This window comes from Malaclemys terrapin, chromosome 2, assembly GCF_027887155.1.
Source record: "Malaclemys terrapin pileata isolate rMalTer1 chromosome 2, rMalTer1.hap1, whole genome shotgun sequence".
Lineage (NCBI taxonomy): Eukaryota > Metazoa > Chordata > Testudines > Emydidae > Malaclemys > Malaclemys terrapin.
Window position 1 is genome coordinate 39,337,110 of NC_071506.1, and position 23,040 is coordinate 39,360,149.

A 23,040-nucleotide genomic window follows, 5' to 3' on the forward strand; every position below is an offset into this window, starting at 1 on the left:
CCTGCATATCGATGGCAGTAGAAGGGATTCGGCCCAGACAACGTCATCCCAGATCCAGGCGAACCCATGATCTTCCTTGAGGATGGGCAAGCGTACCAACATCTTGGCACGCCGACGGGTTTCCGTATCCAACAGACACCTGAGGATACCATCACAGAGATCCTACAAGATGTGGCCAGGATCAACTCCTCCCTATTGGCACCGCGGCAGAAGATCGAAGACTTTAACACCCCCCTAATCTCCTGTATCTCATTCATCCTGAGGGGATCTGCTGTGGTTAACGTACCTCTTAACAAAGCAGACACCATCAGGCATCTGCTGAAGTGGATGTTTCTTCCCCAGAGGGCCAGCAATGAACTAGTGTACATCTCGCACAGGCAGGGCAGCACCAACGTCCCTCGAATAGATAATCTGTGCAACATTGCTGTGATCACTCACGCCTTCTGATATGCCCGGACGCCACGGTGAAGAACATTGCGGATAGTGCTCTGCAGGATGCCGTCAAGAAGCAAATCACCAGGATCCCCTCCAACCAAGATGTCACCACCTACCTGAGTGGCTCGCTGGAAGGTGAATTTGGAAGAGAGGGGAGAGACTTTGCTTCGCTCTGGACTCATACCCGCAATGCTACGCGACTGGAGAAGCATATCGGCTGCCACTAGACGTGGTGCGAGGAATGCCAGGAGCTGGGAGTCCTGGTGTCACAGGTGAAGAACACAGAGCGCACCATCATCACTCTGAGAGCCAGAACCAAGCTGGAGAGGACCCTGAAGGATGCCATCCGCTGCCAATAGGTGGAATACCTGAAACAGAAGCCAAACCAGGACCAGGCCTTTGAAGTGACATGCAAGTGGGACACCAGCAACCACTTCCTCTCCCGAGGCAGCTTCACCCGATTTGCCGACTAGAGGTTCATCCACAGGGCCCGGCTCAACTGCGTCCCGCTAAACGGAGCAGTCTGCCATGGGAATCGGGACAAGCGATACAGGAAGTGCGGCTACACCAATGAGATGCTGCCCCACATCCTGTGTAGTTGCCCCATGTCCTGTGTAGCTGCAAGCCCCATTCAAGAGCTTGGCAGCTGCGACACAACGCCATCCAAGATCTCCTGGCCAGAGCCATCCGGCCACCCATAGAGAAGGTTGCTGTAAACTCTGCTATCCCCGGAACCGGACATCTTCATCACCAACGAGGACTGGAAGAAGATCATCATGGTGGACGTCACAGTGCCCTTCAAGAACAGGATCTCGGCCTTCCACGATGCCTGAGCTCGAAAGGTAGAGAAATACGCCACTCTGGCTAAGGGAGCTAAGGACTACCAGGTTCAGACATGCGCACTGATCGTCAGAGCCATGGGCACATGAGACCCCAGCAACGAGCGAGTGCTGAGAGAATGCGGAATCGGTCAACGCTACGCTCGGCTGATGTGGCAACTCATGGTGTCAGACGCCATGAGGTGGTCAAGGGACATCTACATAGAACACATCGCAATACCACGATGGATGAGCTGGAGTGCCGATGAGAAGTGCAGTCAGGAAAGTAACTGAAATACTTTCCGCATGGATTGTATTTTCTAAATGGACAACCTACCTAATTCTCAATTATTGAGGGACAATCTCCACTCATTGATATATTTTACTTTGCACAACCAAATCTCTGTACAGCTTTTCACGAGTGATGTACCTGAGTATTTGGATTCTAATATCTAAATTATATTGTTAAATCTATTCACCTAAATTTGGATTATTGCTGATTATGTACTCTATGTATCATATGACTTCAAAACAAACTTTGTATTTGTGGATAATCTAAGCACTATACCCAGCTGTACACTCTTTGCTCAACCTGTGTTAATTTTAACATTAACTTTAATAAAAATTAAAAAAATAAAAATAAATAAGTTCTTATCAGCTATGTGCTCAAAAAAACAAATAAATGGGTCAAAGGGTATCATTATCGAAGGGGAAATTCAGAAGAGTGATAGACCTAACTAGTTAGTGGACTGGAGCACTCAACTACTGTGTCCTGTTGTTTTACTACCAGAATTGCAATTTCTTCCATTGTGCGTAACTGTCACGGAGTATTGGGGGACTCAGGGCCCTGCACCCCCGGCTTCCTGCGATTCACCATGACTCTCAGCCAGCCAGTAAAGCAGAAGGTTTATTTGGATGACAGGAATACAGTCCAAGACAGGTCTTGCAGGCACAGACAACAGGGCCCCCCTCAGTTAGGTCCAGCTTGGGGTCCCAGGGCATGCCAGCCCACCCCCCTTTGGGGGGTCAGAGCCATCTCTGCCTCCCAGCCATCTCTCCAGCCTCCTTCCAGCCTGCTTCCAGCACCCCGCTCTCCGTGACCCCTCCCACAGCCTTTGTTCAGTTTCCCGGGCCCCGGAGTCACCTGACCTCCAACCCCCTCCTGGGTTCTCATGTTACAAGCTCAGGTATGTTCCCTTGGGCAGATTCCCATCCCCCGATGCAGACCATCCTAGTCACACTCCCCTGTCAGCATTCCCACACCCCAGCAAGAACAGTCCCAGTTCGTCACAGTAACATGCATGCATTTTTATGATTTTTTAATAAATATACTTACAAAATGAATCGACAATCTTTTGTGTTTCATTTAATAAAATGTGTATGGTTTTTTTTTAAATTTCCTCCAAGAAAAAAACCACCCTGAATTTTTTTCAGATTGGGGCAAAATCTCAACGTGGTATCTTCACTCAAATATTCTCTGCGGTGAAGACAGATGTAAATAAATCCTCTGTCCTTATTTGCAAATTGCTCCCTTTACTCCCTGGGAAAAGACTGGAACCTTTGAATTTCATAGGCTTCCAATATACTTAAGTAATTTCTTTTTATTTTGTTTTTACCCCTTTGGCTATTTATCCTCTTCAAATTCCTTAGGCCTCTGAATTTCCAGCTTACATTTTACCTACTTATAGTTTATTCTATTTTCCCTTGGTTTGGATTTCCATTTTCTGAATGATAGATCTGTTTGGCTTGAAGAACCTTTTGAACTTTGCCATTTAACCATGCTAGAGTTTTGGGTTTTTTGCTTACTGATTTCTTTACTGTTTAGGGACATGCATACTTTCTGTAATTCTGTTATGGTTTGCTTAAGAAATGTCCAAGCTGAATTAAAGGATGTCAGCCTACACTTCTGGCTCTCCTTGCCCTCTGGCGAGAAGCTGGACTCCAGCTCTGGCTCTCTGACCTCCTGCTCCTTGAAATAACACAGGAAGCATGCACTGTAGCCCCACTACCTTTCTCTTATGGAAAAAGCTGGTGAGCAAGAGGCAGGTGCAGGCCACTCAAGGACACTAAAAGCAAAATGCTGGGTGCCTGGCTGCAGAAGAATGGTAAATTCCATTGTAAAACTTCTGAATTCTTCAGCTTCTTGAGAAAATGTCTATGTTTGTGGCCACAGAATCACAAAGTCCACAAGGAACCTTATTGAGATGAATGGAACAATTCATTTCTCTCAGAGCTATTATTTCAGGCCTTCTGCAGACTCAGGAAGACAATATTGCATTGGTTTACACGTAGTTTACATTTTCTATGTTTTTATCACAACCATATAGGCTAAACACACTATTTTAAAAATGAAAACAGATTCTAGAGCACCATTCTGTAACAAATTCAGAGGCCTTGGAGCATACAGGACCCTGCCATAGTCTTAACAGGATCATCATAAAAAACAAATAGTACCAAAATGAAGCAGGAGGATTATTTTTCTAGCTATCCGCTCTAGAGTTCTTATTTGGGAACTGCCTGACAGCTCTGTGAACTTCCTCTCTAGCTGCACTTAGACAAGATGAGCACTTTATATAGCTTTAGTTGGTCAAATAACAACCAGCTGCCAAACTAACTCCACTTTTTTTTAGTTCTTGTTGCTGCTCTGGGAAAGAGCCAGTCCAGTGTCATAATGGACTATTTGAAAAAGGTGTAAAGCAATACAAAGAAATGGATATCATCAGCACTGTTTTGTAACACAGACTAAGACAACTACCTCACCATAGTCTACTTTTAGAGATGGAGCTCATGTCCATGCTCTCTCTGCTGGTGCCCTTCTAGACGCTGCTCTAAATCCTCAGCTACCAGCATATAATCTTGGATGACATGAAAGTCTTGAAAAAGATACCCACCATGGAATCAACATTGAATCGCTGCCCTTGTATGCTGTACTAGGGAAAAAGAGGAAATAAAACTGTTTTTTCCCCCGTCTTTGGCCAAAATAAATACATTTGTTCATGGGGGGAAAATAGGTGGAAAAAGAAGCCAGGGTTTTTCAGAGAGTTTGAACCAATACACTGAAGAAAGTGTTCATCCTTAGTAAAACCATTACTCATAATTTTGCCAAGGTCACTGAGTACTTGGATTTAAGTAAACTTGAATAAGGTAACCTGAATTGTCTATGGGCTAAGCCAGATTCAGCCAAACACTTAAGTACATGCTTATTTTAAAGCATGTATATAGCTGTGTAAAGATGGATAATAAGCATATGCTCAAGAGCTTTGCAGAATCAGTCTTTAATTTGCACAAACAACTTTTTTTTCTGAAAACCCACCATGTTTTGCATTATGAATCCATGTAGCCAGCTCCTTTATTTCTTCCATCTCTTGGATTTGTATCATTGTAGCTGCTTCAGAATAGTCAAGGAAACAGTTATTGATTAAATTGGCTTAGATGAGGAACATTGGCGGCCCTTTTGAACAAATCCACATCTGCATTCTACAAAATATCCTTGATGAATAAAGCCCTTAAACCTACTGCTTTGTACTTCATTCAACAACTTCACCTCTGAATCATCTTATGTTACTACATTACACAGTATAAGACAGCGGGGCTGGATGTCTCAAATAATGAAGGAAGTATGGGAAAATTATCCTGTATGGCAACATTAAATGCATCCAGAAACTGGTGCCAGGGAGAGAAGTTTGGTGGCTTAGTTTACATCCTGGATTTTAAGCATAAGCTATAAATACCATATGCACACAAAAACATTCAGTCGTTTAACTACAGTATGCTAAAACCTGGATTTAAAGTAGTTGTATGTGCATTCATTTGCTACTAGCAGTGCTCTATATTACCATAGAGATTTTAATCTACCGTACTTGTCAGAAATATTATGTCTTTACCTAAAGTTTGGAAGACTTCATTCAGCAGAACTTCATTTACCACTGCAGAACTGACATTTCCAACATGATGAGACCAGCTCTGATAAATAGTTTGCAGCAGAAGGGTCTGGGCTCTAGTTGCTTGAACTGTCAGATTTGGAAGTTCAAATATGCATTCTGTTAGTGGAACATGAGATCGCTTGGTCCTGTTTTAAAAATTGAAAAACAAAACAGAAAGTGATTAATTTAGTACCTAGTACTGGCAAATATACCAAAAAACTAATCATGAGAGCTGAGGCTGCAAGCAGCTGGCTTTTAAGGCATGAATTGTATTTTATTGCTGGCATTTCATAATTTACAAAAAAAAAAACCACTAGATTACAAGTATGATTGGATATCAAAAGAAATTTCATTTCTCATTGTTATCTGCCTAAAAAAAACAAATATGTCATGCACTATTAGAAAGAATAACTGACTTCTCATGCCTTCATCCCAATTATCTCAAAATTTTTAAACGTTTAAATAAAAAATAACTTGTCCTACTGATGCGTTCCCACCAAAATAGTACTTGGCGTTTTCACTCTTGCAAATCTAAGCATCGGGCATCTGTACAGCAACCACACTGTGTGCATAAAATACAGAACAACACGAAAATTCATTCTGGGATTATAGTCCATTGGCGAGTGCTGGTGATGGCAAACCACAAGAGCAAACCTCAAATAGTTAATCTAATCCCCAGAATTCCTCAATGTTATAATCTCCATAATTCAAATATTCTGGAGAGGTTTTTAATATAAAATATGAATCAAGGCACATGCTCCCTCTGTACTCCAACTAATGCTGCCTTCACCTTTTCCTTCTCCCACAGCTGCTACTGTCACCATCTTCCAATCTCAAATGCCCCAAACTGCTATTACAGATCTTCCCCTAAATTCTCCCCCACTTTCATTGTTGATCCTTATTCACGGTCAATCCTCCTTCTATCACTACTGCTTTTCCAGCTACGCAGATCTTGCCCTACTTCTGAACCTTTCCCCTAACCACTCCACCAGATCTAGCTGTTCTATTTTCTATCTATATATTTGTGACCCACCCAGCACTAGAATATCTGAACATTTCCCAAGTATTCAGGGATTCATCCTCATAAAACCCGACAGTCATTTTTCTGATCTTAACTATATGTAAAGGTAGTAAAAGGGATATCAATTATGTACTTATAAATACGAAATATTAATATACACAATATTTTAAAATTATTTTTGTTATACATTAGTTATAGATTTGGCAATGTAGCTGTTTAACATTACTAAAATGGGGGAAAGTGTTTATAAATTGAATCATTTGCAAATATTTTATTTAAAAAAATGTAGTGAGTCACTAAATGAAACATCTGTTACGTTGCATTACCAGAAGAAAATAATTTTAAAACAGCTACGCTGACGGTATCTTGGCAAATAAAAGTAACAGAAATGAGCTTTTCCTCACTCCTCATACTTAGAGCTCACTGAATATGCACTTTATTTAGCCACTATCAGTTTTCAAACTCTTACTCAGATTTGATTCCTTTTCACAGCATTATTTTAATTTATTTCCAGGCACATCCGCTTCCAACAACAGCACTTCTGGGAATGACACAAAAATCCATTTGTAGCCCACTGAACACAAGGCAGGCAAGTAGTACTCTACATCAGTAGTCAGGGGTTACATTTTTCTTTAATATTCACTGAAAACCAGAAATATACTGATAGTTTCATCCTGCAGTTTCTTTTTCCAAAACATATCTGAAATCTGACACTTTCTTGTCCTTAACCTAATCAACTGCCTTGATCACAGCAATCTATTCTTCCTGACATCCACATCAGTCCCCAGCAATCTGTCCAAAATCCCATCAATGCCACCAAAATTATTTTCCATACCCATCATTTAGATTATGGCATCATCCATTTAGAATCCTTTGACTGGCTTCCCAGTGCCCCACACATCAAATTACATTTATCTCCACTTTCAAGGTTCTACAATACACTTACCAAACACACCTCCTTGATTTCAATAATTTTGCATATCCCAGCTGTTACTCTGCCAGTGACACCAGCTTTGATGCCCCCTTTCTTTCCTTCTCCAACTTCTGTCTCCAGATCCCTTTCTTCCCCCCATACTGTTCCTTATGCATGATGTATACTCCCAATCGCTGCACACAAAGGCATTACCCACTCCTAATTCATATTCTTACTATAAACTCATTTTTCCTGTGTTGCCTATTAGCAAGTTAATTAACAAGATTTTAACTGTGTGTAAATACACATTTTATATCACCAAGCCAATGTGCATATACCTGTGTATCTCCACGATATCATGTTAACCCATGCCCTTCCCCACCCCTTTTATTAATTGCTTATATTTTGGTGGTGCCCAGAGGTCTCAATCAAGATTGGAGCAAGATTGTAAAAGAAGCTGCTTATACACAAAGACATGGTCCCTGCCCCCAAACAGTTTACAATTCAACACCCTGATCCCATAGACACGTATATTTTTAAGTTCAAGTTTACTCATACAAATTGTCACAGAACCATAGGGTTACAAGTGAATGCAAGGATCATCTAACCTAATACCCTGCCAAGATGCAGGATTTGTTGGGTCTAAACCATACAAGAAACACGGCTATTCAGCCTCCTTTTGAAAACCTCCAGTGAAGAAGCTTCAACAACATTCCGAGGCAGTCTGTTCCATTGTTCGACTGTTTGGAAGTTTTTCCTGAGATTTAATCTAAATCTGCTATGCTGTAGTTTGAACCCACTGCTTCTTGTCCTGGCCTCTGTGGCAAGAGAGAATAACTTTTCTCCATCTTTTTACAGCAGCCTTTCAAGTATCTGAAGACCGCTATTGTATCCACCCTTAATCGCCTCTTTTCCAAACTAAACACACCCAGTTCCTTCAGCCTTTGTTCATATGGCTTTCATTCTATCCCTTTAAATCACCTTTGCCACTCACCTCTGGATCCTTTCTATATATGACCACCAAAACTGGACCCAGTATGCCAGCTGATGCCTAATCAGTGCCAAGTAGAGTGGTACTATCACCACCTCTCATGACTTGCATGCTATGCCTCTGTTAATGCAACCTAAAATTGCATTTTTTCCCCCAACAGCATCGCATTGCTGACTCATATTGAGGTTGTGATCCACCACATCCCAGATCCTTCTCAGTAGTGCTGCTGCTGCCAAGCCAGTTCTCTCACTCTGTGCATTTGGTTTTTCTTCCTTAAATGTAGCACCTTAAATTTGGGCTCTGGCTATGCTCTTCTACTTTTTGTTTTCACAGTATGATTTCTTTAGTTTTAATGTTTGGCTCCTTAAACTAAATGCTTCCAATTCTCTTAATATGTAATCTGTAATCTCTTAATATGTAATATTCCATTCTCTTAATATGTAATCTGATGGAGGATGTTTTATAACATACATTTGAAAGAAAGACAGTAAAACGTAACGGCACACAACTCCTATTCAGCAAAAATAGGACTAATATAATTATCAACGCATGTCTCTATAGTAAGGCTTTTCTAATGACTAATAAATGTACTTGCAGAGAAAAGGGGATATCCAGAGAGCTGCAACAATACTTAAAGTGTAACATCTTGGAAAAACTTCATTTTAAAAACTAAGACTATTCATTTAATGTGCAGTGTAGCTACTGTACTGAACTACAGTGACTTTTACACTTGCAGATTTCATATAAAAGATTCCCTGATGGGTAGTAATAGTGTATTAAATAAAAACTTTTTTTACAATATGCAAATTCTAAACTTACTGTAGTTTTTTAATACTACCATAGGGACAAAATACATTATTCATTTTCAGAGAAAGGAAAGATGAAGAAAATAAATCCTTCTATACACAGAAAGGCAGGAAACAAAAAAGCGAAAAAAATTCTACTGTACCATGTGTGCAGCAAATGTTTCTTAAAGGAAATTTTAACTAGGACTGGCTAACGATGAAAGTGCATTTTATAATTCAAATTTTATTATAATGGTTTTGAAGTACAAACAATGCATTTAAAAGCACTATATAATATAGATTTGCTACCAAACTGCACCTGTTAATACAAAATATCTACTATTAATAAATTTAATGAGCTATATTTAACCAGCTTTTATTACCTAACAGATATATTCAAACAAACAAATATTAACGAATATTCACGTAAAACTACATTTTTTTCATTGAACCACATCAGATCTTTATTTCAACTTTGTGCCACTATATTTTGGTAGATCATTTTGGTTCATATGAAATAACTGAATATGAATTCATACTAAAATTAATCATATTAAAACTTACTGTAATTATATAGCAGATTGCTTCTACACTTTAAAAAGCACTAATCAAATTCCATTTAAAAATCTTATTAACAACAATAATAAAAATAATTATTTCTCAAATCTTTCTTATATCCAGAGTTAAAGTTCAGATCCAAACATATGTTCATTTAGCAAAACAGGTTAAAAAACTATCAATTCAAACATTATTCTCCAGGGCAAAATAAATCCTAATGTAACTAGCGGGTTAGGCAACTCATTAAAGCTAAACTTGGACAAATTCCAGGATAAATTTAAGGAAATAGGAACAAGCAAGTCTTGCTGTGTAGTGGCATGGAGTGAAAATGAAGCTGTCCTAATTAAATGATTTTTAAATACACTTTGCTGTACCCAGTTTGCTGACAAACTGTAATACAGACTTGCTGAAATATTTGGATAAATCTGGCATATCATTAAAGAAAATAGTTTTCTTCACTGTTTTTGAATGAAATCATGAATTGGTCCTTATTATGCTCCAAGCATAGGAATTAATATAACCAATCCATGCAAGTTCACAGGGCTGCCATGAAATATTTGCAGTGTGTAGACTTTAGGAACAGCAACCCATTCTTTTAAAATCAACACCTCATAGTGATTGAAAGAATATAGTGGTGAACAGCTGGCTCCAGAGGTTTATACAGAGTCCCAAAATGCAAGACTGGAACCTGCAAAATGTTTCCAAAAATTTAATTTTTGTTATTACTCATATCCTGTACAGTAAAATACGATTAGTTCATTTTTTCCAAAATAACAAAACTGGTAACCTGCTACTATTTCAGGGAGAACCTAGTGAATGTGCTTTAAAAGAACCTGAATGTACTTTAAAAGCCTAAATAATATTGGTAGACATTTTAACAAATTTGTTTTTATATAACTAGGATATAATTTTTACATTCAGTTATTTAATACGGACAAGATTCACTTGCAGTATATGCAACGTCTCCCATATAATTCAATCACTGATTTCTTTGATCCTCCATTTAAACTGATAAAAACTTCAGGAATAAAGTCATTTATATTGCCAACACCACAATTTCAAACCTTTAATTTATCATCTTTTAAGCAAGAATTATTGGATAATCCAATCCATGCCTATACAAATATGTCATTTAATTAATAAGGAATACCAAAACTCTGAAGAGAAAAAAGAGAAAAATAATCCAATGATGACTAACAAATGTTTTCAAAATACTGAATTCCAGTCACTATGATATGTTATGCAAGTTATGGCCCCCATTTTCTCCTTATAGGAGGAAATTCTATCTTCTAGAGATAAATTATGTATCTTTACTCTTAAGGCACTAAATTACTACTGTGATGAGTGCTACAGAAATGCCAGTAAAACAAATTAAATAAAAATATAAAACTAGCAGGTGCAATAAAAATGTATGACTTTGCTCCATTAATAAACCTCAAGTGTGACCCATTAGAGGTCACCTCTACTTACTTTATTAAGTTCTGCATAACTGACTGTGTGGCACCTCATTTTGGTCTCTTAAATGGGTGAAATTTCAGGGAGTACCACTAATTTTTCCAATCTGACCTCTATAAAGCATGCTAGTCAGACAAGTCATCAGAATGGAGAAACCACTAAATTATGGTATTCACAAACCAGTATTTTTCTGTTTAATGTAAAGGCAGAAGAGGCTGGCTGGGTAATAATGAAGTTTCATTTCTGTTTTCTGAAGAGCCAGAGGACACATTTTCTTTGGAAAAAGACTGACAAACCTTTGCTAGAAACAATTTTGGAAAAAAGAAAAAAATGCAAGCTTCAGTGATACTTTAGAGAATAAGTCTAAAGTGTGGAATTCTACAATTAGGAATAAAACATTGATAAAAATGTTAAATAGCATAGGGCCAAGAACCAATCCCGGTGGACCAGCATCAGAAACACACCAACTTGAAGATGATTCCACATTTACAATTATATTTTGAGTCCTGTCACTCAGCCGGTTTTTAATCCATTTAATGTTTACCGTGTAAATTTTGTATTCTAGTTTTTTTAATCAAAATGTCACCGAATACTACTAGCTTTAGTTGTGAATGACAGCAACTAGCTAAAGCCACTAAAACTAAAAAAAAAAAAAAATCCTCATAGTATTTGTAAATTTAATATTGTAGCATTATGGTCATGCATGAGAACTTAAAAGTTAAACTGATTAAAAACTGACTAGGATTATTTAGTTTCACTTTTATGTCATCTTCATCATCCAAGCTCAGGAGAAGGAATAAGTAAACACAGTAGAAAGTGTTATAGATTTTTTAAATTCTTTCAGTTTTAACAATCAAGGGAATTATTAGTAACATAGGTAAATTTTATACATATGATATATAGATATAGATATATCGACTCTTGCATGGGAAACAGAGAACAACAGGAGCTGGGAGGTCAAAGGGAAAAAAAAAGTCAAATATATTATTTTAAAAAGTAAATGTACCTTAACTTTTAAGTCTGCCAAAACACTATGCATAATTTAAGACTGTGAACTCCCTCCCTATCCCAAGTTTTATAGTTAACCTTTAAACTTTAATTATTTTTTCTTACAACTCTTTGGAAATTTGTAGATTACAGAGGTGGAGCTTCAATTTAGTTTGCCTCCTGCCCCCAAAGACTGAAGATGGTGGACATTTGGACACTCCCTGAAGCAAGCATATGGGAAGCCATGGGGTCCTCCCAGAAGACTCCTGAGATAAAGGGGAGGATCTGTGTCCTCGGATTAGGAGTGGTGGCTTTGTAGGGGGAAAGGGTCAGGAGGGCAGGAAGGGGCCCCAGATAAGAATTACCTTGCTGGTGGGGGCAAAGATAGAGGTGCCCTGAGCAGGAGCACCTGGGAGACAGGGTGGAAATCCAAAGATTTCGTCACTCATTATGAGCTCTCAATCAGGCCACAAGCCCAGTGTCTTCATCTCCCCCCTGGAGGCAGTGTAGCAGGAGAAGCCAGAAAGGGGTGGAAAGCTGAAGAGCCAGAATGCTCACACAACTGATACCAGTCTAACCTGAGGAGGGTTCGGAGTGGGGAAGAATAGGCTCCCATCATTGCCCGCTCTCCCAGGTTTCTAATGTAAGGGGAGGAGTCAAATGAAGTCCTTTGAGGGGAGAAGATTGGGAAGGTCTGGGAGTGAAGATAGGTGTCAAAATAACATGCTGAAGGAATGACAATAAGTGAAAAGGTAGTTAAGTTGAAAGGCTTGCAGAGGAGGGCGTAAGGGTGGGGAAAATACTTGGAAGATGAGGGTGGGTGGTGAGAGAGTGTACTTGGGAAGAGGAAGCGAGGGTTAGGAAAAATGAAATTTCTTTGTGGAGATAGAAGGGGATGGTGGCTGTGGAATGAAATGCTGATGATTGGAAGGGGAAGATAATTAAATGCTGGAGTCCAACTCTTTTCTTTCCTTTCTTTATTGTCCTCTCTATTCTATTTTTGCACTTCATCTCTCTCCTCAGTTCTAAGTACTCCTAGAATAATATATTAAAATGTATGCAAAACAAGAAAATTTAAATAAATTTGCTCCTCTGGTGCTTTTTGCTTTAAAGATGTTGGTATGTATGAGGTTACCATTATCAGAGGATTAACTGCTGCTGACTGAAAGAGACTCAGACAGGATTTTTTTCGTAAGGTAGGGACTAAGACACTGGCTTCATTTCTATTTCTGAAGATTCACAAGATACACAACTCTTTAGGTGACACTACAGACTAACCCCATGTCTATATTAGAAACTTTTGCTGGCAGAATAATGTTGATCAGGGTGAGATTTTTCTTTTTACAATTCTATATCAGCATAACACTAATGTAGAAGCAGTTCTACAAGTATAGAAGTGCTTTCACTGAGAGTTTATTTCACTTGGGAAACTAGCATGAACTATACTGGCAAGGAAACTCTTTCTCCACAGGTATACCTATAAAAGCAAACCTTTTCTAGTGTAGACTGAGCCTATGAAATCATCACTAAAAAAGATCAGAGGAGAAAGACTAAAAAGGGTGGGGGGGTGTTAGTGTGTGTGGGAGAGAGTGTGTGTGAGGCAGGGGTAAATATCAAAGTCCAGCTGAAACATTGCACTGATGGAGATGTTACAGTTCATGTTTTTGTTCCACGAATATGCATTGTATAAGTAGCAGAAAGAGTGTAAAAGCTGTAAAGGAAGGATTATATTGGCAGTCTCACTACTTAATAACTTTGTTTACAAATATTTTAAAGTATTTCAGGTACAATTCAAAATTTCTTGTTTGTATTAAATGTAAATAATTGTATACTAGTAAATGTGTTTCATTTCTCTCCAACAGCTACGCTGGCCCTTAGTGAAAACTATATTTTAGATTTAAATGCACTGGCCCTGGGTTTGCCATATAATGCTTTCTAAAAAATACTAAAATCTTTGAAGCAGTTTTTAAACACACAAAAAGATTTTGCAGACATATAAGGGAAAAAAAGTTGGGTTTAGTTTTGGCCTACTAACTTTGAAAGTGTCTTGTTACTATTATTTAAACATTAAATAGTTCCACAAACCCTGGTGAGTCTCAAGACCATCAAAATAATCAGATACAGACATATTTAAAAAGATACTGTAAGTATAATAAAATGTCACAGAATAACATTCTCCCGCTGTAACATAAATGCAAAATCAAAGCCAAGACATCTATGGAAAATACATATTGGAACATAACTGATATACTTATTTTCAAAGCAAGAGCCTTTCAGTCTGACACAGTATTCCAGTATAACTTCATTTCTGTTATGCCAAATGACTTCAGTATATTCGAGATGGCAAAGAATGCATTTTAAGCGCTCAGCAAGATGTAATTCCATAAGTAACTAGAAAAAGAGGTTGAAATCCCGATATTGACTTCAGTGAGACCCAGATTTCCTCCATAGAATTTTTGCATATGCAACTGCACACCTAAAAAGATTGACTGAAGAACAGACTTGTGCTTCAGCCAACTTGAAACCCCCTTATTTGAAGAGAAAAAAAAAGTTGGCAAAGTACTGAAGTTATATTTAATGCATATAAATAACCCAGATAGCCAGTCTTTCTGTCCTGCTCTTTAGCCACTAGAATGTGCTTTGTCTTATATAACTATTAAGTACTTCACCCAAATTCTTATAAAAGTTAATACCACCTCATATTAAAAAATAACCCTAAAATACATCTTCATAAAAACATTTGCAAATTCTTTGACTTGCAAAAAAAAAATACTAAACCCATGTTAGGCAAACATGTTTCTTGGGTCCTTGTTTCTTACACAATGTTTACTGTTCTACTGAACACCTTATTTGGGAATCTTTGCGCCTTTTTAAAGATTCAGAAAAGGAACAATTCCCTATCTTCACAACTCTGCTTCCCTGACTTCGTCAAACAAACAAAAACATATGGCTGTAAATTCTTATGCTTCATTTCAGGCCAGAAAATAGGGTGTGGGGGTGTTGTTGGGGGAGTAAGTTTGAGATAAATTGGTCGAGACGTTTTTGAATTACATAGTAAAGAAAATCCAAGGCATTTAAAACAGTATAAAAAAAATGTCAAAACCAGCTTGGATTCAGAACTTTCAAAACTTCTCATGTAATTTTGCCTTCGATCCCTTCTTAACTGACTGGTTAGCTGACAACAGATTTATAATGAATTTTTTAAAGAATATGTACACAACCTAAATGATGAGGTGAGAGACAACTTACAATATATGTATATTGTAGGGCTACCCATTAATTGCAGTTAACTTACGGGATTAACCAAAAAATTAATTGCAATTTTAAAAATTACTCATGATTAATTGCAGATTTCATTGCATGGTTAAACAACAGAATGCCAATTGAAATTTATTAAATTCTTTGGATGTTTTTCTACATTTTTCGTATATACTGTATTTTGTGTTGTAATTGAAATCAACATGTATATTATTTTTGAGTATAAATATTTGCACTGTAAAAATGATAAATAGAAATATTTTCAAATTCACCTCATACAAGTACTGTAGTGCATTTATCATGAAAATGCAATTTGCAAATGTAGATTTTTTTTTAACATAACTGCACTCAAAAACAAAACAATGTAAAACTTTAAAGCCTACAAGTCCACTCAGTCCTACTTCTTATTCAGTCAATCGCTAACAAAAAAACTTCAAAAACAGACTCCAACGTGAAACTGCAGAACTGGAATTAATTTGCAAACTGGATACCATCAGATTAGGCCTGAATAAAGACTGGGAGTGGTTGGGTCATTACAAAACCTAAACCTAATTTCCCCAATACTAATTTCCCCCTACTCTTACTCACATCTTCTTGTCAACTGTTTGAAATGGGCCACTCTCATTGCCACTACATAAGATATTTTCCCCCCTTGGTATCCTGCTGTTAATCGTTAGACTGACCTCACACTTGGTAAGGCAACTCCCATCCTTTCATGTATTTATACCTGCTCCTGTATTTTCCACTCCATGCATCTGATGTAGTGGGTTCTAGCCCACAAAAGCTTATACCCAAATAAATTTGTTAGTCTCTAAGGTGACAGGACTCCCAGTTGTTAAGACAAACAAGTTTGTTTACATGTACAGGAGATAATGCTGCCCTCTTCTTATTTACAATGTCACCAGAAAGTGAGAACAGGTGTTTGCATGGCACTTTTGTAGCCGGCATTGCAACATATTTACGTGCCAGATATGATAAACATTTGTATGCCCCTTCATGCTTCAGCCACCAATCCAGAGGACATGCTTCCATGCTGATGATACTCATTAAAAAAAAGGTGTTAATTAAATTTGTGACTGAACTCCTTGGGAGAGAATTGTATATCCCCTGCTCTGTTTTACCTGCATTCTGCCATATATTTTATATTATAGCAGTTTCGGATGATGACCCAACACATGTTGTTCATTTTAAGAACATTTTCACTGCAGATTTCACAAAACGCAAAGAAGGTACCAATGGGAGATTTCTAAAGATAGCTACAGCACTTGACCCAAGGTTTAGGAATCTGAAGTGCCTTCCAAAATCTGAGAGGGATATGGTGTGGAGCATGCTTTCAGAAGTCTTAAAAATGCAACACTCCAATGAGAAAACTAGAGAACCCAAACCACCAAAAAAGAAAATCAACCTGCTGCTGGTGGCATCTGACTCAGATAATGAAAATGAACATGTGTCTGTCGGCACTGCTTTGAATTGTTATCGAGCAGAACCAGTCATCAGCATGGATGCATGTCCCCTGGAATGGTGGTAGAGGCATAAAAGGACATATGAATCTTTAGTGCATGTGGCCCAAAAATATCTTGCGATGCACAAACAGTGCCATGAAAACGTCTGGCCTCACTTTCGGGTGACATTGTAAACAAGAAGCGTACAGCAGTATCTTCTGCAAATGTAAACAAACTTGTTTGTCTGAGCGATTGGCTGAACAAGAAGTAGGACTGAGTGGACTTACAGGCGCTAAAATTTTACATTGTTTTATTTTTGAAAGCAGTTATTTTGTATATAATTCTACATTTGTAAATTCAACTTTCATGATAATGAGATTGCACTACAGTACTTGTATTAGGTGAATTGAAAAATACTATTTCTTTTGTGTTTTTTACAGTGCAAATACTTGTAATCAAAAAAAGTGAGCACTGTATACTTCGTATTCTGTGTTGTAATTGAAATCTATTTGAAAATGTAGAAAACATCCAAAAATATTTAAATAAATAGTACTCTATTATTGTTTAACAATAATGTGATTAATCGCGATTAATTTTTTTAATCGCTTGACAGCCATAGTATATTGTAAATTCTACAGGCTTACCTTGAGAAAACATTTGTTGCAGAAACTTTCCTGCAACCCATCCATGATATGCAAGATAAGCTCACCTTTGATTTTAGGGCATAAAATAAGGGGGGTTATGCATTAATCAAAGTACTGAATCACCATTCCTCCTATGTACTTTCCTATAGGTATAATCTTTAAGTGCCAGAATGGGTTCCTTGGCTGTCTACCAAATTCAAAGTGCCTTCTAGGTTAGTGAAAGAGTAGGATGACAACTTCAATTTCCATTTTCCTCTTTTCTATATTCTTTGTGTGAACTGCCTTGAAAGGTGGCAGATTCTCCTCTGCCCAGGATGTTATTCCTATTTCCAGGGGAAAAACTGAACTCTGGTTACTCACTAGTTTTGGAAAGGATATAAACACTCATGCCTCAATCATAAGCCAATCTCTAACAGGAGGTAAAAGGAGACTTCCCCTGTGAGCACCATGGTTTCCCACTATGTGGTTTCTTGGCACCTTCCACTGAAGCAGCTGGTACTGGCCACCAACCTAGACAGGATATTGGATTTGATGGACTACTGGTCCAACCCTTAGGGCCATAGTTATGGGTTAGGGTTTTTTTTGTTCAGACATGAATAAACTAAATGGATATGTACTCTCAGATGTTGGGAACTTTCTTCCAAGTATGCTACTCATCCTTGCTTCCATACAGATAATGCAGGGTCTGGAGCGAATACTGGGTTGGCAGTCAGCATGTTGTTTGTACTTAGCTGCCCACAAAGGAACAATTGGATGTGACCTGACAAAAACATCTGATTTTGCATTCCATCTGTCACGGAGTCCCCAGGCGATGCTCTTGAGCTGCTCCCTACAAAGCCAGTCAGGACTCTGGTGAAGTCTCCTCTCTGCGAGCAGACTGTCTTCAGGGCAAGGAGCTCACACGGCTTCCACCTTCCTGGGTCTGACCTTGGAGCATTCAGCATCCTCTGCCCCTCCGTGCACTTCCCACAGCGAGTCCGCCCAGGCGGGGTCCTGGGGAAGCCAGAGAGTCCTGCACCCCCACTTTGCAGTGAGACGTGACTCTTAGCCAGCCAGTAAAACAGAGGTTTATTAGATGACAGGAACACGGTCTAAAACAGAGCTTGTAGGTACAGAGAACAGGACCCCTCAGCCGGGTCCATTTTGGGGGGCAGTGAGCCAGTCACTCCCTTCTGCACTTCATTCCTCATCCCCAGCCAGCCTCAAACTGACTTCCCCTCCAGCCGCTCCTCCTCTGCGTTGTCCCTTTCCGGGCCAGGAGGTCACTTGATTCCTTTATTCTCCAACACCTTTAGCTATCACCTTGCAGAGGGGAAGGGCCCCAGCCATTAGTTGCCAGGAGACAGAGTGTCAGCCATTTATGCACACTGGCTTTATCCCACCACCTAGAGACTTAAGAAATGCATAGGGGAAACTGAGGCACCCCTACAATATTCAGAGGAAACATTAAGAACAGTCCCACTTCGTCACACCATCAGGTGTGTGGTTCCATGTCATCAGAAGGAAATTCTGCAGGCACATTTTAAGAAATCCAGTCAGTGGAAGAAGCTGATGAATGACACCAGCAATCTTAGTCACTGGAGATAATTTGTTAAATATGACCACTGCTAGGAAATGCCTTGATGCAATAAAGTTTAGGACCTTTGCAATTTTTTACCATTGTGGTAACATGCAAATACCTCAACTGTAGGAGATGCTTGCTAAATGCCCTAGGAGCCTGAAAGCCTGCCTGCTTGCTCCCCCAGGTTGTCTAGCACCCAAGTACGTACAGTAGAAGTCACCTAGTTGCACTCAGGGCTTTAATCAGTAAATCAGGAATATTTTGAACATGAGAAGGGATTTATCTCCACATCCCCTGCCCTCCTCCCCAGTAACGCCATGATGATGCAGGTTTCTGGAAAGTAGAATCCTCGTGTGCCTTTGTTCTGGTCACCGATTATTTACATTTTAAAGTGTGGCCAGTCTGTGACGAGGGAAAGAGGAGGAAAGAGAGATCACTTTCCGCTTTTCAGATTCTGAGCCCCTTTCCCTGACAAAACAAGAGTTTATGGATGATGATCAGAAGGCACAAATCCCATTCTGCTGCTGCCTGAATCTGAGCCCCATTCCCTGGTAGAGTAAAAGTCCCTGGGTTGAAAGCCAAACAGGCACAATTCCCATTACACTGTAACCTGAGGAAGAGTTTCCTTGGACAGTGACACAATCCTCTGCATGCCTAGACATGCTGCGAGGTGGGAGGGGATGGTGAGCTTGGTACAGAACTCTGCAAGAACTTCTCTGGGGTACGTCTAGACCGCAAAGAAAAACCCACAGCATTGAGTCTCAGCATCCAGGTCAGCTGACTCAGGCTCAGGCTGTTGGGCTTAAAAATAACAGTGTAGATGTTTAAGCTTGGGCTGGAGACTGGGCTCCATCCGAGATCTTTGGGTTTCAGAGTCCAGGCTCCACTCTGAGTCCAAACATCGACACTGCTATTTTTAAGCCTAACAGCCCAAGTCAACTGACCTGGGCCCTGAGACTCAATGCCATGGGTTTTTCTTTGTAGTGTAGACATACTCTCTATGTAGTAGAGGCCCCAACAAACACTCTCTTAGGTAAAGGAGAAGGGGGTTAACCACTGGTTTTCACCACTTGCTCATTAATAACACTAATTATTGCACTACCAAGGTGATGGTTGCTTTTACCTTTCTGGGACTCAGTCTCTAGGGTTTGCATGACTTATACCTGAGCATCATGAGAATTCCCTGATGTACAGTGGAAAGGAAAGGGAGTTGTGTAGCAGCCCTACTTCTTTCCCCAGGGAGCTGAGGACCCACTGCAGTATCTGGGGGTTGGGTTTTTGATGCTCTTCAGGGGGTTTTCTCCCTCTGGTTCAGGTCTGTTGTGGGATTTGCTCCTTGAGCTGGCTGGTTAGTGTCTTCTGCATCCTTAGACATTCTCTCCCAAATCATAAGACGCTCCTGATCAGGATTTTCTGTGTTGTAGTCATGGCTTCTCAGGACAGGGAGGGAACCCAACATGCCAGTTCAACAGAGCTCCGTGCACTGGCAGTGCAAGGTCATCTGGCTGTGAACAGTCAGAATATAATTTGCCTTCTGTAGAGCCTGTAAATGTTGCCTCCAACAGGAAACACTGCTTAGAGTTAGCCTGATGTTTGCAGGACTGCTCTGCCATGCCTGAGTGGGGACAGAGGAAGCCCAGAAGAGAAGCACTATAGTAACAGATCCGGGTGGTTGAAACCACCAGGCTGCCTGATACCCAATCCAGGAGAAGGAGGCAGAAGAAAAATTATACATCACTACAGCATAAAAACAAATACAAAATAAAGTTTTAAAACAAAATGATTGGGACAAATTGAACTGGCAATTTGTTCCATCGACAGAGGCAGAAAATCTGGTGGCCCGAGCAGCAAGGTGAGGCTTAGTCCAAGAGTCTCCAGCAACAACACTGGTCTGCCTCTGATTTGCACAGGTGCAGGGCATTAACCCATTAGTGACAAATGAGGAGAGAAGCTGTGCAACAGAATTTGTCATATGCTTATTCCTTAATTTCTTTAACATTCCAACTGTATTACACATGCTCCCAGGTCCTACTGAGCTTCTTGAACATGATACCCACAGAACTAGAGCTCCAGACAGGACACAAGCAAAGTAGATCCTCTGATCCTCTTCTTCCCTGATGTATTATGCTGCAGCATAATACCCTTTTCTACAACCTTAACTACAAACCTTAGCAACATCAGCAAATACGTTGAGTTGACATATGTGCACGGATTGAGTGTGCTTAAGGAGGAGACATGAGATCATAATTAAGCTTTTGTGTTATCCGTGAGGAATATTCTTGTGTTGTGTGTTTCCTTAAAGACAGAAGGAAGTTCCTTGAGAGGATTCTGGGTCAATCACTGGAAATGTGCTGTGTGGTACATTTGGGTACGTTTAAGAGCTATATCCTGTAATATAGGGCTTGTCTATACAGCGTGTTAGTACCTACTGAAGCAGTATGCAAAGCACACTACAGAACTTTTAGTCTGCAACAGCAGAGCCCACATGGACAATTAGTGCAAACCTCCTGGAGCAACCCAGCTTATCATGCACTAACTTGCTGTATAGACATATTTCCTTACTTTATAGGATTTGCATTGGCAAGCAACCTTATCTCCCTCAGGATTTGGAGCTGAAGCAGATTTCCAAGCATTTATGAAATCCTGTCCATCAGAATCAGGAGGCTTTGAAGTTAAGGTTTCTTGAAGCAGCACTACTTAGAGTCTATTTTGTCATTCTTTTATAGCCCTTGGGATAAAGGATGGAACAATGTTGGAGGAATGGCTTCCCCCCAGCAGGCCACGCACCAAGCATGGATGTCCAAGGAAAAGAAAACAGCAGGGGCAGAGGCAGAACTCTTGAACAGCAGTTTCTTTGCTTTTTGTTCCTCCTTAGCAGAACCAAGGACCCCATGCCAGGGCAACGCAATCCTCTCAGACAAAAGAAGAAATACATGAAACACAACACTAAACGAACACTAACCTGGATTGCACTAACTAGATGTAGCTAAAATATAGTAAAAAGAAGAACAGGAGTACTTGTGGCACCTTAGAGACTAACAAATTTATTAGAGCATAAGCTTTCGTGGACTATATATATCTCCTCATTATATGTTCCATTCTATATGCATCCGAAGAAGTGGGCTGTAGTCCACGAAAGCTTATGCTCTAATAAATTTGTTAGTCTCTAAGGTGCCACAAGTACTCCTGTTCTTCTTTTTGCGGATACAGACTAACACGGCTGTTACTCTGAAACTAAAATATAGTGAATTAACTGAAACAACTGTTCCAAAAAAGACTGGGTCTGTGAAGCCAGGGAAGCTCCTCGGCCACTTACTACCACAGCTGGAAGGAACTGAGGTAGCTCATTCAACCTGTCCTCTTTTTTGTTCTCGCTCTCCAGACATTCAGATTTCCCAGGGGAGTAAACAGGCAGTTTGAAGACATTCCAACTGACACTGCTTCAAGCCATTTGCATTAATCCAGGCTGCATTGATGGTGCATCCCAAGCATGGGAATGTGCAGAGGAGAAAATAATGATATAAATGACATATGACCTGGACCAAAATCATTTCTGTATCAGCCCAGATATTTAAAACAAAAACCGAATTCTCTTAGGAATCTAATCTTTAGTACCACAGGAACCTTAACAAATATTCATCTGCAGAACAACAAAGTGCTACTCTACTGGTGATACTGTGTTAGAATACTAAATTGTCCTACACCCAATTACCTCATCTGCTGAAAATAAATTCTAGCCAAAAGAAAAATGAAAAAAGTTAATTCCTCTCAAGATTTCTGTTTCACATTAAGTATTATTATTAGTCAGTATGTCTTTCGAGCCATATTCTGCTAATTTTTTAGTTGCTTTTAAACCTCTGCCTGGAAGGTTTGAAAGCTGTTTAATAGCCTGGCATGCAACACTACATGAATTAGTTGTAAAACACAAATATTGAAATTGTATTTTGTAGGTTACTGCCACTGTGAACAATGACACAGAAGATATTTTTAATTTTAATTATAAAATTAAGTTACATATACAGGAATTTAAAATATAGTCAGAAACACATTGAACTAATTGCTCTGGCGTTAAGCCCACGTATTCATTTGTATTAAAATACCAAATTAATAAACAAAAACAAGTATCACTTGTTTAAATGATAAAAACAATTGCCAGCATCTTTATGGGAGATGGGAGGAGAACTAACTTACTTTCATCTATCAAATGTTACCTACGTTTCTCCACTCCACTTTAAAAATGTAAATATAG

The 23,040-nt window shown here is 39.4% G+C and overlaps 1 protein-coding gene across 6 annotated transcripts in view; it reads right to left on the reverse strand.

Moving 5' to 3' along the window:
- Window positions 1-23,040, reverse strand: part of VPS13B (vacuolar protein sorting 13 homolog B) — a 960,935-nt gene that overhangs the window by 744,798 nt on the left and 193,097 nt on the right. For all 6 annotated transcript variants that reach the window (XM_054017509.1, XM_054017507.1, XM_054017510.1 and 3 more), the window contains exon 17: window positions 5,138-5,322. In XM_054017509.1, coding sequence (XP_053873484.1) covers window positions 5,138-5,322 — 185 coding nt within the window. The remainder of the gene's footprint in view (window positions 1-5,137; window positions 5,323-23,040) is intronic.